Source organism: Pinus tabuliformis, chromosome 7, assembly GCF_031772625.1.
Source record: "Pinus tabuliformis cultivar Carrire ecotype Pingquan chromosome 7, CPIR1, whole genome shotgun sequence".
Taxonomy (NCBI): Eukaryota; Viridiplantae; Streptophyta; class Pinopsida; order Pinales; family Pinaceae; genus Pinus; species Pinus tabuliformis.
Window position 1 is genome coordinate 1,833,867,200 of NC_142293.1, and position 13,685 is coordinate 1,833,880,884.

Consider the following 13,685-nt stretch of genomic DNA (forward strand, 5'->3'; position numbering starts at 1 on the left):
CCCCCCCCCTCTGGAATGCCTGAAGGCACTGTCACTACCGAATCAAATGGTCTGGATCTCCCCCCTTTATCGCCGGGTACGCTTCGCTTCATATCATCCGTGATCCCTCCATCGCCGTCGTTTGAATCACAACCTCTGTCCACCTCCATTCCGGCTCCACCCTCCACAAACCAGACTCCTCCATCATCTTCGGGCTTCTCGGCGCTCATTAGCTCTCCTTCTGGGTGTTTCGAAACCCCAGCGGTCAAAGTTAGCACGACTAGGGCAAATCCGCCAGACTGCCTCCCGGATCCCCTGATTCATCACCCTGCCGCGCCGAGGTCGGGTAAAAAGAGAACCAATTGCATAAAATCTACCACGAAGGACATTTCCATTTGGTTCAGTGAAGCCACATCCATAGCAAAGACCGCAGTCATGGCCAATACTATTCTGGTAGGTCATGTCCGGGGACGCGCCTACTCCGCTACCAGGCTAACTCAATGGGTCAAAGAGATTTGGGGAGGGATCCTAATGGAGCTTCCCGAAGTACAGGTCCTCGCCCGCGGTTGGTTCGCGCTACACTTCGCCAAGGAAAATTACACAGATCTGGTTCTTGCAAAGTTCTAGCACATCGAGATGGCGCCGGTTTTGCTCAAGCGTTGGAGTCCCCTGTTCGATCCGGAGAGAGAACAGATTGGTGCAGGGCCTCTATGGGTTCGGTTGCCAGGTTTACCCCTTCAATACTGGAATGAAGAGACATTCATCCGCATTGGCAACGCCCTGGGTACCTACCTTGACTTCGACCGCACTTTCGTGGAGTCTCGAAACAGAACCCTAGCTCGGATCCTGGTGCACCTGGATACCCGGGAAGGTCTGGAAGAAAAAATCACACTTCATTGGGGAAGGTACACTCGCGTCCAGATCCTAGATTATGAAGGAGTTCCTTTCAGATGTCGTCGCTGCCACCGGGTTGGACACGTCTTCAAGGATTGTCCGCTCAACCAGAGACGTGCAGATGCCTCTGATGCCACCACTCCCACCCCGCGAGCTTCATCTCCTGTTGCTCAACAAGTTCCGGCTACGAGCGTCCCCAAGGATACTGCAACTCTGTCTCAGGGTACCACAATCGGGCGTCCTACAGCACCGGTCACCAGATCCCGGGCGGCTACATCTACAGCATCCGGAGGCATCCCGGGTAAATCACTATCTCCTTCATTGACTTTATTATCTGCATCTCCATCATCTGCACCTTCATTATCTGCTGCTATCTGTTCAATGCCTTCATCATCTGCCATTGCCCCTGTAATCACATCCATGCTCCCCCCCTCATCACCTGCATCTTCCCTTTCATCCCCCAGGGGCACAAATCATTCCTATTTCCTGCGGCCTCGCATCCACCCACAGGGCTCGCAATCCACACATATCGGATTAGGTATTATTACACCTGGTCCTTCCTCCCTGCCCTCGAGAGGGAGAAAATCTGATCTCACAAAGGCAATCCGGAGAGCTGGGGCTGAGGTAGCCACTGGGAGGCAATCCACCATAGATGGGGTACTTAGAGCGAAGAACACCCCGGGTCACCTTCCCCTATGAAGTGCCTCTCATTTAATTGCAGACGCCTGGCTAGTGCCTCAAAGAAACTGGCCCTCAAGCGACTGTATGAATCTTCTCCAGTCGATATCATGTTACTGCAAGAAACCCTAGGACCTGCGGACTCCATCACAGCTGCACTATCCTCCATCTTTCCCGGTTGGCAGTTCACAGCTATGGACTCTGCGGGCCGATCGGGTGGCTTAGCCATTGGATACAACCCTGTCACCATCAAAGCACAAGGTTCTTGGGGTGGACCAGGCTTTATGGGGGTTGATCTTTTCTCTGCAGATTTGGGCATCACCCTCAGGGTTATCAATATATACGGGCCTTGTCAACACCGAGAATCCTTCTGGAGTAACCTATTGGGATTATCTGTTTTATCTGTGGATCACATTATCATTGGGGGGGACCTAAATTTCTCATTAGGATATGGGGAATCATGGGGAGCCTCTGCTCAAATTGACCCCTTGACTGCGTACATGACAGACCTATTGGATCGGCATGACTTGAGTGACGTCCCCATGATCAAACCACTTCCCACCTGGAGGAACAGAAGGATAGGTGATGCAGCCCTAGCCCGCAGACTTGATAGATTTCTGATGAAGGGATCTCTGATACAAATACTTCACCATTTCAGACAATGGGTGGGAAATGGGGGTATATCTGATCACCATCCAATCTACCTTGAAATAAATGGCCAAAATAAAAAGCCAAAGGCTCCATTTAAATTCAATCATGGATGGCTCCAGGACCCTGCATATATCAAACTTGTCTCGGATTTCTGGCCCTTACATCCGATAGACCGAGCAGACTCCCTGGCTAAGGGTTTCTGCACGAATCTATTGCAGCTCAAGGAGCTCTCCATCGAATGGGCTAGGAACAAATACAAGTAGGAGGTCTCCGATCTCATTCGCATTGAGGAGGAACTCACCAACCTCACTGATGATAGAGGGCTTGGATTCATATCGGAGACAGACAAATCCCACCTGGTGGAGTTGGAAAACCAGAAGCAAAAAATCCTTAAGGAGAGGGAAGAATCTACTCGGCTTCGTAGTAGAGCTATCTAGCTCAAGGCTGGGGACGACAATACTCGCTTCTTTCATAATTATGCAAAAGGCAGAAAAGTCAGTAACACTATATGGAATCTCCCCATGCCTGAGGGTGGAGTGGCAGACACCTTCAATAAACTATCTCAGATGGGAACTGCACATTTCAGGAACCTATATAAGCAACCCCCGGGCTCCAACCTTGCTGATATCATCAATATTGCAGGACACTTTCCCAGATTCGTTAACGAGGAGGAAGCCGAGAGTCTGTTTGATCCTGTATCCCTGGAAGAACTCGAGACCACCATCAAGTGGTTTAAAAAGGAGCGAAGCCCGGGTCCGGATGGATGGACCATCGAATTCTACATTGCCTTCTATGAGATGATCAAAATGGACCTCCTCCAGGTTGTAGAGGAATGCAGAATGTCGGGTTCTATGTACAACGCCATCAACTCCACTTTCATTGCACTGATCCCAAAATCCGACTCTCCCTCCTCTTTTGATGAATATCGCCCCATCTCACTCTGCAATGTTCTTTATAAAATTATATCAAAAATCATTGCAAATCGCATACGCCCCATTCTGTCTCGCCACATTGCCCCACAACAATTTGCCTTCTTGGAGAACCGTCAGATACATGAAGCCATTGGGGTTGCACAGGAGGCCTTCCACACCATTTAGACAAAGCAGCAAAAAGCCATCATCTTAAAAATTGACCTGGCCAAAGCATTCGATAGGGTTAGCTGGTTATACATCAAAATGCTTCTCATTCATTTGGGCTTCCCTCATCAGTTCATCACATGGATTATGGCTTGTATTTCCACCCCATCTTTCAGTGTGTTGATTAATGGATCGGCCACACCTTTCTTCCACTCTGAGCGAGGTCTCAGGCAGGGGTGTCCTTTGTCCCCTCTTCTCTTCCTTATAATCATGGACAACCTCAGTCGCCTCATCGAATCTGCCAAGAGGAATGGAGACCTCTGCGGCCTTAAAATATCTGATGACTGGTTCCTAACTCACCTACTGTTCGTAGATGACGTTATGATCTTCTTAGATGGCAGTATCAGGGACTCGCGCTCCTTCTCAAAGATCATCACTCTCTTTTCATCGGCTACAGGGATGCTGGCAAATCACTCAAAGTCATCTATCATCCTAGCAAGAACCTCTGTAAATGAATCTCAATTGGCTCGCCAGCTATTTCCTTACAGTCTACATCCCCTGGACCAGGGTCTTAAATACTTGGGATTTTGGATCAGACCTATTAGTCCTAAAATTGCTGACTGGATCTGGCTGGTGGCCAAGTTGGAAAAGAAGTTAAACATCTGGAGCCACCGATATCTCTCTAGAGCTGGAAGGTTGATTCTGATTAAAGCTGTATTGGAAGCCACCCCGGTCTTCTGGATGGCATTAGCATGGATCCCTCGCAGCATCCTTGCTAGATTACAGCAAACCTGTAATAAGTACCTTTGGAATGGGGCATCAGAGAAGCGCATTTTCGCATGGATCGGATGGAAGAGGATTGCCATTCCCAAGAAATGGGGGGGATGGGGCCTTAAGGATCTCCCATCATTCGCACAGGCTCTGGCTGCAAAGATGGGTTGGACCCTCATTACTGGGGAAAATTTGTGGACCCACATGGTATACCATAAATACATATGGCCCCATCAGCTTATGGATTGGATTCGCCTTCCCTCTTGGCCCAAAGCTGGGATCTCCACAGTCTGGAAGGCATTACTTCATGCGTTACCCCTTATCAGGGAAAATTTGATTTGGAGAATTAACGATGGCACACAGGTCAGGGTAGGGCTGGACCCATGGAATGATTGTGGGGGTAGACACATCCTTCCGGAAGCACTCATACGATACCTTCACACACAAGGGATCTCTCACATTGCAGATATTGCAGATCAACAGAACACCTCCATATTAGAACAGTGTTGGAAAACTGCGGCCCAGATAAACATTCCGCCACAATGGCATCAAGCTTGGAGTCATATACCACTGCACTATCGGAAGCTCACATCAGAATAAAACAGGGTCCCGATGAGCTCATTTGGTACCCCTCTAAGCATGGTATCTACACTCCAAAAGACGGATATCTCTCCCTCATCTCTCACAAGATCCCGGATCACATCTCCTTTTGGTGGAATTCCATCTGGAAGCTCACGGCCCCTCCCAGACAAAAGTTATTTTTTTGGTGCATTCTTAAGGGCATAGTCCCCACGGGCGATTACCTCATGCGACGCGCTGTATACGGGCCATCGTGGTGCATCATATGCAAACAAGCTGCTGAAACCAGCACACATCTTTTTCTGAAGTGCCCCAATCTGCTCCACATTTGGCATTCCATATCCTCTGAAATACAATATTCGGGTAGATGGGAGGGCGAGGACATTAATCTTACCTGGGAAAATTGGTTCAATCAACACCGTAACTCCAAAACCCAAAGCCTGCCAATTATCATCTGTTGGTATTATTGGCTGGCCCGAAACCGTATGACATTTGAAGACAAAGTGGCACATTGGCCTCAACTAATTGCAAAGATTATTGCTGTATACAATGAAACACCAGAGCCCGCACAGCCAAAGACTCGCCGCCCGCATGAACCACCTCACATCGATCAAAACAGGCCGTGGGCATTCTTCGACGGTGCTGCCCAACAGCAAGGTTGTGGGGGGGGTTTCCTACTATACAAATCACAACAGCATTACTACAAAGCCAAGCTGGGTTTGGGAGCGGGTTCAAACAACTTCGCAGAGCTCATCTCCCTTAGACATCTTCTACATTTTGCATTGAACCATCATTGCTTGCATCTGAACATTTATGGAGACTCAAAGATTATCATAGATTGGTTCAACAATGTCACTACATGTCATACTCACACACTCAGCAGCATATTGGATGAAATATTTATATTGAAGGCACAGTTTACTGATATATCATGCAATCACATTTACAGGGAACACAACAACAGTGCCGACCAACTTTCCAAGGAGGCTACGGCACTTCCCAGAGGCGAGTGGATGATACTGGAGCAGCGAGACGACAATGCTTACCAGTACTACCACCGTCCATACATAGATGCACAGTACCACAGGGCAGCCAGCCCATGATTACATGATTTTTGATCTGATATATCTTTTTGCACTGATTGTATATAGCTGAAAAGGAACACTACTGATAGCCCTGCGTGGCAACTTATATATATGACTACACAAGAACATCACATGAGATGTATTTTTGCTCTTTTTGATTTATACAGAAACTACAAATACTACTGATATGGCGAAAGTATACAGCATATGCTATATGCATCTACAACATGTAATTTTTCCATTTTAATGAAAAGATTACGATTTTTCCAGTGGAAAAAAAAGTCACTTGACTGATTAGGTTTCCCCGTGAGCACTTCTTTGTATTTTCCTTGATGACAGGTCAAACTCATAGGAAGGATGTTCGTGACATAATTTTGATAATTGGATCAAAGGGAAGTTGCATTTTTTAGTAGCCATCATAGCCATAGACAAAAATTAGGGTTATGGTTTCAACATTAGGGAAAAGTGACTAAAGAACCTCTTGTAGGGTTTCATAGTGTGAAAATAGCCTAAAGAAGTTCTACTAGGGCTTGAGCATGTGCAAACAGACATAAGAAATCTCATCACAACATCAAAGGTTTGCAAGGAGCATGCAAATGATATAACCTATGAAGTGGGTCGCGGTTGTTAAGGTCGTGGGCCTCCTGAACATGCTCTGGGTGTCGCACTTTAGTCACACCATCATTAACACAATATGTGTGTGACAATTACTTGAATTTGGTGCAAGATGGGTGTCTTTGGCTAGGAGAACCCATCCCGATTACAGATATGTTGATCCACCGGATCACCTCGCTTCCCTATCAAGGTGTGGATCCAACAGAAGTGTTTGGAGGGAAAACGAAGGAGAAGCAACTCGCAGATTAGATGAAGAGCGAGTTTAGGTTGATTAAAAAGTTGCACGATATTCCATCCGCTCCATTTCAAATCCTGCAGTGCAGTTCGCCGCACAAATATTGGCATGCAAGATCATGCAGAAGTGTCGCGCGGATGAGGTTTCAGCGCCCGTGATCTCTTTGGCTGTGTAGTGCGACAAAGGAGTCCAGTACAACTGGGCTCAGTACCTTTGCAAATATTTTTTGGAGAAATGTCGAGAGGTCCAAGATGAGGGCAAGGCATTTCATTATTCCTGGTTATTACTATTGATAGCATTAGTAGCATGGAGGACACCAGAGGACAACCAGTTTCCTCCTCAAGAATCAGACCTTCCAGAGGCAACGAAGTTTGCTTCGCTCTGGGCAACGAAGGACCCTGCGCGGGTCACAGAGACCAAGATTTTCTGGGTGCTGGTAGAGATGGACCCGCGCACAGTGATCAGCCAGAGGCTGAGGCTGTCACCTACCTTACATGATTAGTATGATCCCTACTTCGACTTCAAGGTTGACTTCCATAATGCATATGTTCACACGTGAAGGCATCCAAAGAAGATATGGCACAAGTTTCCTTATCTTGTGGGTAGAGAGGATGTCGTGGAGATTGTACGTAAATGGCTAGGAGAATGGCTTTACCCATCAGATCTAGGCGCAGGAACAAGAAAGGCATTAGAAGGTACCACCGCGCAGAGATCAGCAGCAAAGAAACAGAAAGAAGCCCAGAAGACTGCAGCTCGGGAGAAAGCCACGCATAGAAAAAAGTTGCAGCTACGGAAGTTGCTGCCAAGGAAGTTGCTGACAAAGAGCAAGCAGCCCAGGAAACCACAATCAATGTTGGGAATTTTGTATCTCAGCACACAAAGAACCAAGAAGGGTCAGATAAAGAAGAGGGCAGGGGCACGAAGCAGGAAACCATTTTCGTGGTCAAGAAAAGAACAAAGCAGACAACCTCGGGGCCGCAGAAGAAACAGAAGTCAGATAGATTCACCCATGTGGATCTGTGAGTCCTCACTGAAGGGGACTTAGATGAAATTGGCGACAAGGTTCGAGACACTACAACAAAATTATGGACCCATTTTGAGCAGCAGTACCAGCAAGCGCGGGGAAATGTGCAGAATGATCTGCGCGATGTGCAGATCCAGACAGTCCGACTACAAGCAAGCGTAGGTCAAGTGAGCGAGATTCACGCGAGCCTGCATCAAGCGAGCGAGACAGTGTTGGACACAGATCAGACATTGGATCTTCATGCAATTCAATTGCTGGACAGGGTCCTGCGAACTGACTCAGAAGAGGCCAATGCCCAGCTTTCGCAGATCAAGAATCTGGGCATCAACCTCGCAACACTCCCTATCCAAACCCTACAGGAGTTACACCATGAGCTGAGGGTTAGGGAGCAGTGCACGCTCCTGATGATTAATGAAGTTAAAATAAACAACCAGCAGATCTTTGAAGAAAAGGTGCAGGCATTGAAGGAAAAGAAAGAGATTTCTAGGCATAGCCAACACTTACAAGCGGCGATTACACAGGCGTGTAATGAGTTTCTTGAACTTAACATTATAGCTGATGCAGTGTCGACAGAAAAGATCTAGAAGCTGGTTGCGGCAGTCAAAGAGTCCAAAGATGAAATTGGCCGAATCTTATTTGAATTATAGCTACATATTTAGGAGTTGCAATTGAAGTTGCGGCCAACAACTCCGCCAAAGGTTCGAGCGCAGCGCGGAGCTACTATAAAGGAAGGAATGGCCGCATTCGAAGCAGCAATCAAGGGCTGCACAACATTGTTCGAGCAGGCCATGGAATTATGGACGTCTCTACAAGAGGACCTTGCTCTGCAGAATATTGGCGCAAAACTTAGAGAAAAACAGTGGCAATTCGATGATATAAGATCAACTGCGTGCACTTTGGCACCAGTGTAGTGATTCGCAAGACTATAAGAAGGGAAGCCGCTTCAGAATTAAATTGAAGAGTTGAACTGGAAAGAGGCCATTCTTATGGCAAGAACATAATCTTGGACAGAGGAGGCCAACCAGCTAACTTTGTCAGTGGAAAGCAAGCCTAAGGGCATGCAGCAAACTCAAAGGACCATGGGCCTTATGGTGGAAGGCCCCACAATAAAGAAATTTGTCGAGGAAGTGCAGCAGGCAGCTGCGTAGGGCACAACTGATCTGCAAGGTTTGAAGTTGAAGTTCCGGGAACTCTAAGAAAATATTGAAACACCAGCTAAGTGACTCGAGGACAAGTCACCAAATTGTGTTGGGGGCTTGTTGAGATGGGGTTGCAGGGGTTAAATTTTGTATTTCCTTTTTGTAAAAATTTAAAGTCTCTGCGATTTGTGGAAGCGGAGCGTGAAGATAGTAAGAGTCAAAGGGGATTTAGTCCTTTAGGTTGTTAGGTGTTAAGAATGTTTTGAGACCTAACCATGGTCCATGGACCATGGTATTGTAAAAATAAAGGCTATAAATAGAAGAGTCATAGCGAGTCTAAACTTAGGAAATTAAAATAATTAATGGGTATTAATCTAAACTATGGGTGAAACTTCTATAAGAAGGTGGAGATCGAGTCCAAATGATCTAAGCCATTGATTAGAATCTAATCTGGGTTGTTGGTTCTCAACTGGAGGATTATAAGGAGGACATTTATGGGCACTTGGAGGACACATCGAGTGAAGATCAGAAGATTGATTTTCTAAAGCAGAGCAGCTACCGGAAAAAATTTCGAAGTGATCTCTTGTAGTGAGGGGCAGGGATAGTTCCGGTTGGAGATTTCTCCTGATCCAGGAATACTCAGCAGAGAAGGCAGAGAGAGATCCAGTAGAGGCAGCGCATATCTAGAGAGGTTGACGCAAGGCCACATAGAGGCAGCATTAAGCCCAGAGGGGATTCGTAAATCAACTAGAGAATCAATTTCTAGAGCCAGAAGTCGAGGTGTGAGACCGAGAGGGAAAAATTTGAAGTCTCAGAGGCAAATCAATTAGTCAGGAGGAGTGACGCAGACCCCAGTAGCGGTGATGCAGGGCCTACGCAATGATTGCGTAGAGACTTGCCAGGGGCTAGCCATTCAGTGGCTAGATCAGCTAGGATTTCTAGTGATAGTGTGGGGTAATCTCACTCGTCTCTCTGTCAATGATATTCTCTATAGTTAATATCCAAGAAGGCATCCAGAGGTTGTATTCAAAATTTACTACTGCATAATAATAAAACCCTCAACTGCTGCACCGATTTTTCCACACTAGGCTTTTTCGGGGACATTTGTCCAAAAATAATTGTGTAGACGTGTTGTGTATTACTTTCTTGTTCGGTCTCTTGTTTCCACATTTTATTTAAATGTTGAAGGCTACATTGTATTAGTTTTTATGTTTATTGTAGGAAATAGTAAATAATTTTTTTCAGTAATTAACAAATAGAAGAAACATAATCAGTTGTTGCAGTAGAAATTTGGGATTCCAAATTTTCACAAGAAGGACCCAGAGCTTCATTTTAGGGGTTGGCCCAACTTAAATAGATAAGAAGTCCAAAGGCCTAAATTTCAAAGTTTCATAGACTAGCAGTTATGGTCACGAATATCTCTGAGGCTAGGTTGGTGATGTTATTTGTGGAGGGGTTATTTGAGCCTCTACATGGATGGGTCAAAGGCTTTGAACCCGCCACTCTTCATGTGATAATTAATAATACTAGGGATATGCAAGATGTTGTTTCTAAGAACAAATTCACTCCCAAGCCTTCCTTCCCTTAGAAGACTAAAGAAGTCAAACCTTTTCAAACAGAGTGGATGGGGAAACCAAAGATGGAAGAGGAGACTCATAAGGAGTTGAGAAAGAAGAAGCTATGTTTTAACTGTCAAGAGCATTGGACACCAGGGAATAGGTGTGCACGGAAGGACAAGGTGGGAAAGGCCCACCATATTCAAGTATACTCAAAGAGTGATAGCGATGATGGAGAGGAGTCGATGCATGAACAAGAACATGGACATATACATCATGCAGTTGGGGGTGAGACTTCACGTGTCATTAGGGGAATTTTGAGGTCTAAAATGGGCCTCCTAAGGAAATTATAAAATAATAGTGGAAATAATAAAATAAGATTAGATTACATCATCAAATTTTAAGGGAAAAAAGAAAAAACTATTTTTTCAACTAGTATTTTCAACTTATCTCTGTTTTAATCAAATTTCAAGCGGAAAAACTCGTAGGATGAATATTTTGATTCCTTATCCAAATAGTACCCATGTTGCATACTTTCGATGGAGCCTACTACATGAAAAATGAGAAATACATGAAAAGCATTATTGAAATCACGTTTTCTCATGTATTTCTCATTTTTCGTGTAGCAGGGTCCATTGAAAGTATGCAACGTGGGTACTCCTTGGATAAGGAATTAAATTTTAATTCCAACAAGTACTCTTGCTCAAAATCTAAGTAAAACATTAGGGAGATAAGTTGAAAATACGAGTTGAAAAGGTAGTTTAATTATTTTATTATTTTTTAATCTTTTTAACTTTTTACTCCAAAAATGGTGAATCATCCCCCATGGTTGACATCATCATTTTGAATCCTATTGGTTCTTATGAATTTTATTTTGGTTGTACATTTTTCTTGGGAGGCCCATTTTAGTCCTCAAAATTCCCCTAATGTGAGGGCAAAGCCCCTATTATTGCATCCATGTCATTATTCCCCAAGTATCATACTTTTAGAGCGAGAGGCATTCTGGGAAGGCATAAGGTGACAATATTGATTGATGGTGGGGCCTCCCACAACTTTATAAATGCAACCATGGTTTATTGAAGGGGGATTCCTATAGAGGCATTCGATGAATTTTTGGTTTCCATACCTGGTGACCATCAGATGGAATGCACTAGATACATCCCTAAGTTGTAGGTAACCATGGGGAATATATGGTGACTGATGATTTCTTCATGCCGGATGTACCAGACACCAATGCGGTGTTAGGAGTTCAATGGCTCTACTAAATTGGGAAGTATAATACAGATCAATGAAACATGGAGATGGAGTTCAAATATCTAGTATTGAGGGTCATGCATTACTATCCACCAAAGATAGTATCATCCAACAACATGGAAGCAATGTTGCAGAGAGGATGCATTGAGTGGGCAGTAGAGTGCTTCATCGCATATATCAGGAAATCATAGCAACCACAACAACACCCAAACGACATCTAGTTATTACTTCGTAAGAATCAAAAAGTTGATGTTAACATTCCTCTAGATAAACCACTAGAAAAGGGTTTTGAGCATGTTATAGAATTTGAGGAAGGTGTACAAGCAGTCATAACCAGTGCTTATCGACATCCCAAGGTTTACAAAGATGAGATAGAAAAGGTCATTAAGGAATTATTAATGGGTTGCCTCTCATTGTGAGAGACTACAAAATGAAGTAGTATGTTCCTACTGGTATTAAGGTCGAATTCTATTAAGTGTGCACTAGAAATAATTAACAAAGCTGAAATATTCTTACAAAATGGGTTTGTTAGAGGAATTGGGCATTTATTTTGTACCTGGGTGAAAGAACATGGAGCTTAAGAGTCAATTTCCTCTCCTCTAATGAAGTCGGGAATTCTATGTGAAGATATTTTTGCAATTAAATCAATCTCCATGTTATTTCCATGTACTTCAAAACCAACTAAATCCTTTATAGAAAAGATGGTCTTCTCTTTAGGTTCTTGCATCAAAAGGGGAATGATAATTTCCCTTTTGCCTTGTTTTACCATTTTGTCACCCACAGAGTTCCCACAATAGTGACCGAGCAATTTCCCACAATAGTGACAACAAGTTTCCACAATAGTGAACCCACAAGTCACCGCAATGGTGAACCAACAATTTGTTGCAAAGGTGAACTATCTAGTTGTTGCAAAGGTGAACCAATGAGTTGTTGCAACGGTGAATCAGCGAGTTGTCGCAGTAGTGAACCAGTTTGTTGCCGAAACAATGAACCAGTGTATTTTCGACATTCAAGTTTGGTAATTTCAGTGTAATATAGAAGTTAAGTATTTCATAACAATAGGGAAGTTCCCAGTAGAAAAACAAATAATCAAGCATACAGTACTGTAATAATTTATGGGCTAACAACAATTAAAAATTATGGTGCAAATGACATTGTCGTTTATACGAATTCTAAATTGATAAGCAACCTAATGACCAGCCTTTATCAAGTCTGAAACCAAAATCTGAAACCTCTCCATAGAAAAGCACCAGTCAGATATTCAGAGGATTGTTGATGATCTACTATCTGAATTAATGTCCAGTGTAGGTGGAGATTCGAGATATGTGAAGGAATACCATTAAGCAACCATTATATCCAAGTATCGATAGCATCACAAGCAGTTATTTCACCCATCCTTGCTAAAATAACTTATCTACATTTGAAAATCTAAGTTTGATATTCAAAAACTATGGGGAATGCAGACATATATTAAAGATGGCCTTATTGTTTCTGTGGGCCTCATATTAAGGATCACCTTCTTGTATCTTACTTGTTGATATAGACAAATTTCTTCTAGATAATTAGGTATTGAACATGCTTTTGCAATACAGATTGTTGTGTTTCATTATAAAATAACGGCAGATTTACTGAATTCATTCTTATTTTCATGGATTGAGTCTTCAAGACACAATAGAAGGCATAAATAAATTCATTTTGTTAAAACTTCAGGTTTCTTTATTAGTGAATTCTCAATGCTTGAAAACTGAATATTTTGTAAGGATCTCCTCGTTCTGCTAGGGAAATGGTCATTGTTTCAAGGCCTAAATTATCAGGAATGGTCAAGTTTCAACAAATTATTTCTCAATAACAGAGAATTAATATTGTTATAAGTCAAATGGTACTTGCGAGGACCAATTTATTTTCACATAATGAACTATCATATGCATTTGGTTATAGTATTATAGTTTAAGATCTCTATTTATTTCCATGAAAAAGATGGATTCATGTACTAAAAGGGTTCTTACAGACCTTGAAATCTCTATCTTCATATGGAATAAATTCAACAAAACTCCAGAAAATAATCTAAAAGGTCCCATGTAGATATTTTTTGCATGAGGGGGCATAGTAATGTCTACATTCCCCACAGTCTGTTATTCAAATGTGACTA

General features: G+C 43.6%; 1 protein-coding gene across 1 annotated transcript; it reads left to right on the forward strand.

The window, feature by feature from the left end:
• Positions 1 to 615: 615 nt before the first annotated feature.
• Positions 616 to 2,465, forward strand: LOC149255759 (uncharacterized). The gene is made up of 2 exons (XM_089455129.1): positions 616 to 1,511; positions 1,595 to 2,465. The coding sequence occupies exons 1-2, from the start codon at positions 616 to 618 to the stop codon at positions 2,463 to 2,465; spliced, it is 1,767 nt and encodes a 588-aa protein (XP_089311255.1).
• The last annotated feature ends 11,220 nt before the right edge of the window (positions 2,466 to 13,685 follow it).

Coding starts and splice junctions, on each gene's coding strand:
- LOC149255759 (XM_089455129.1), top strand. CDS start 616: ATGGCGCCGGTTTTGCTCAAGCGTTGGAGTCCCCTGTTCGATCCGGAG. Junction 1,512..1,594: donor GCTGAGGTAGCCACTGGGAG/GCAATCCACCAT, acceptor ATTTAATTGCAG/ACGCCTGGCTAGTGCCTCAA.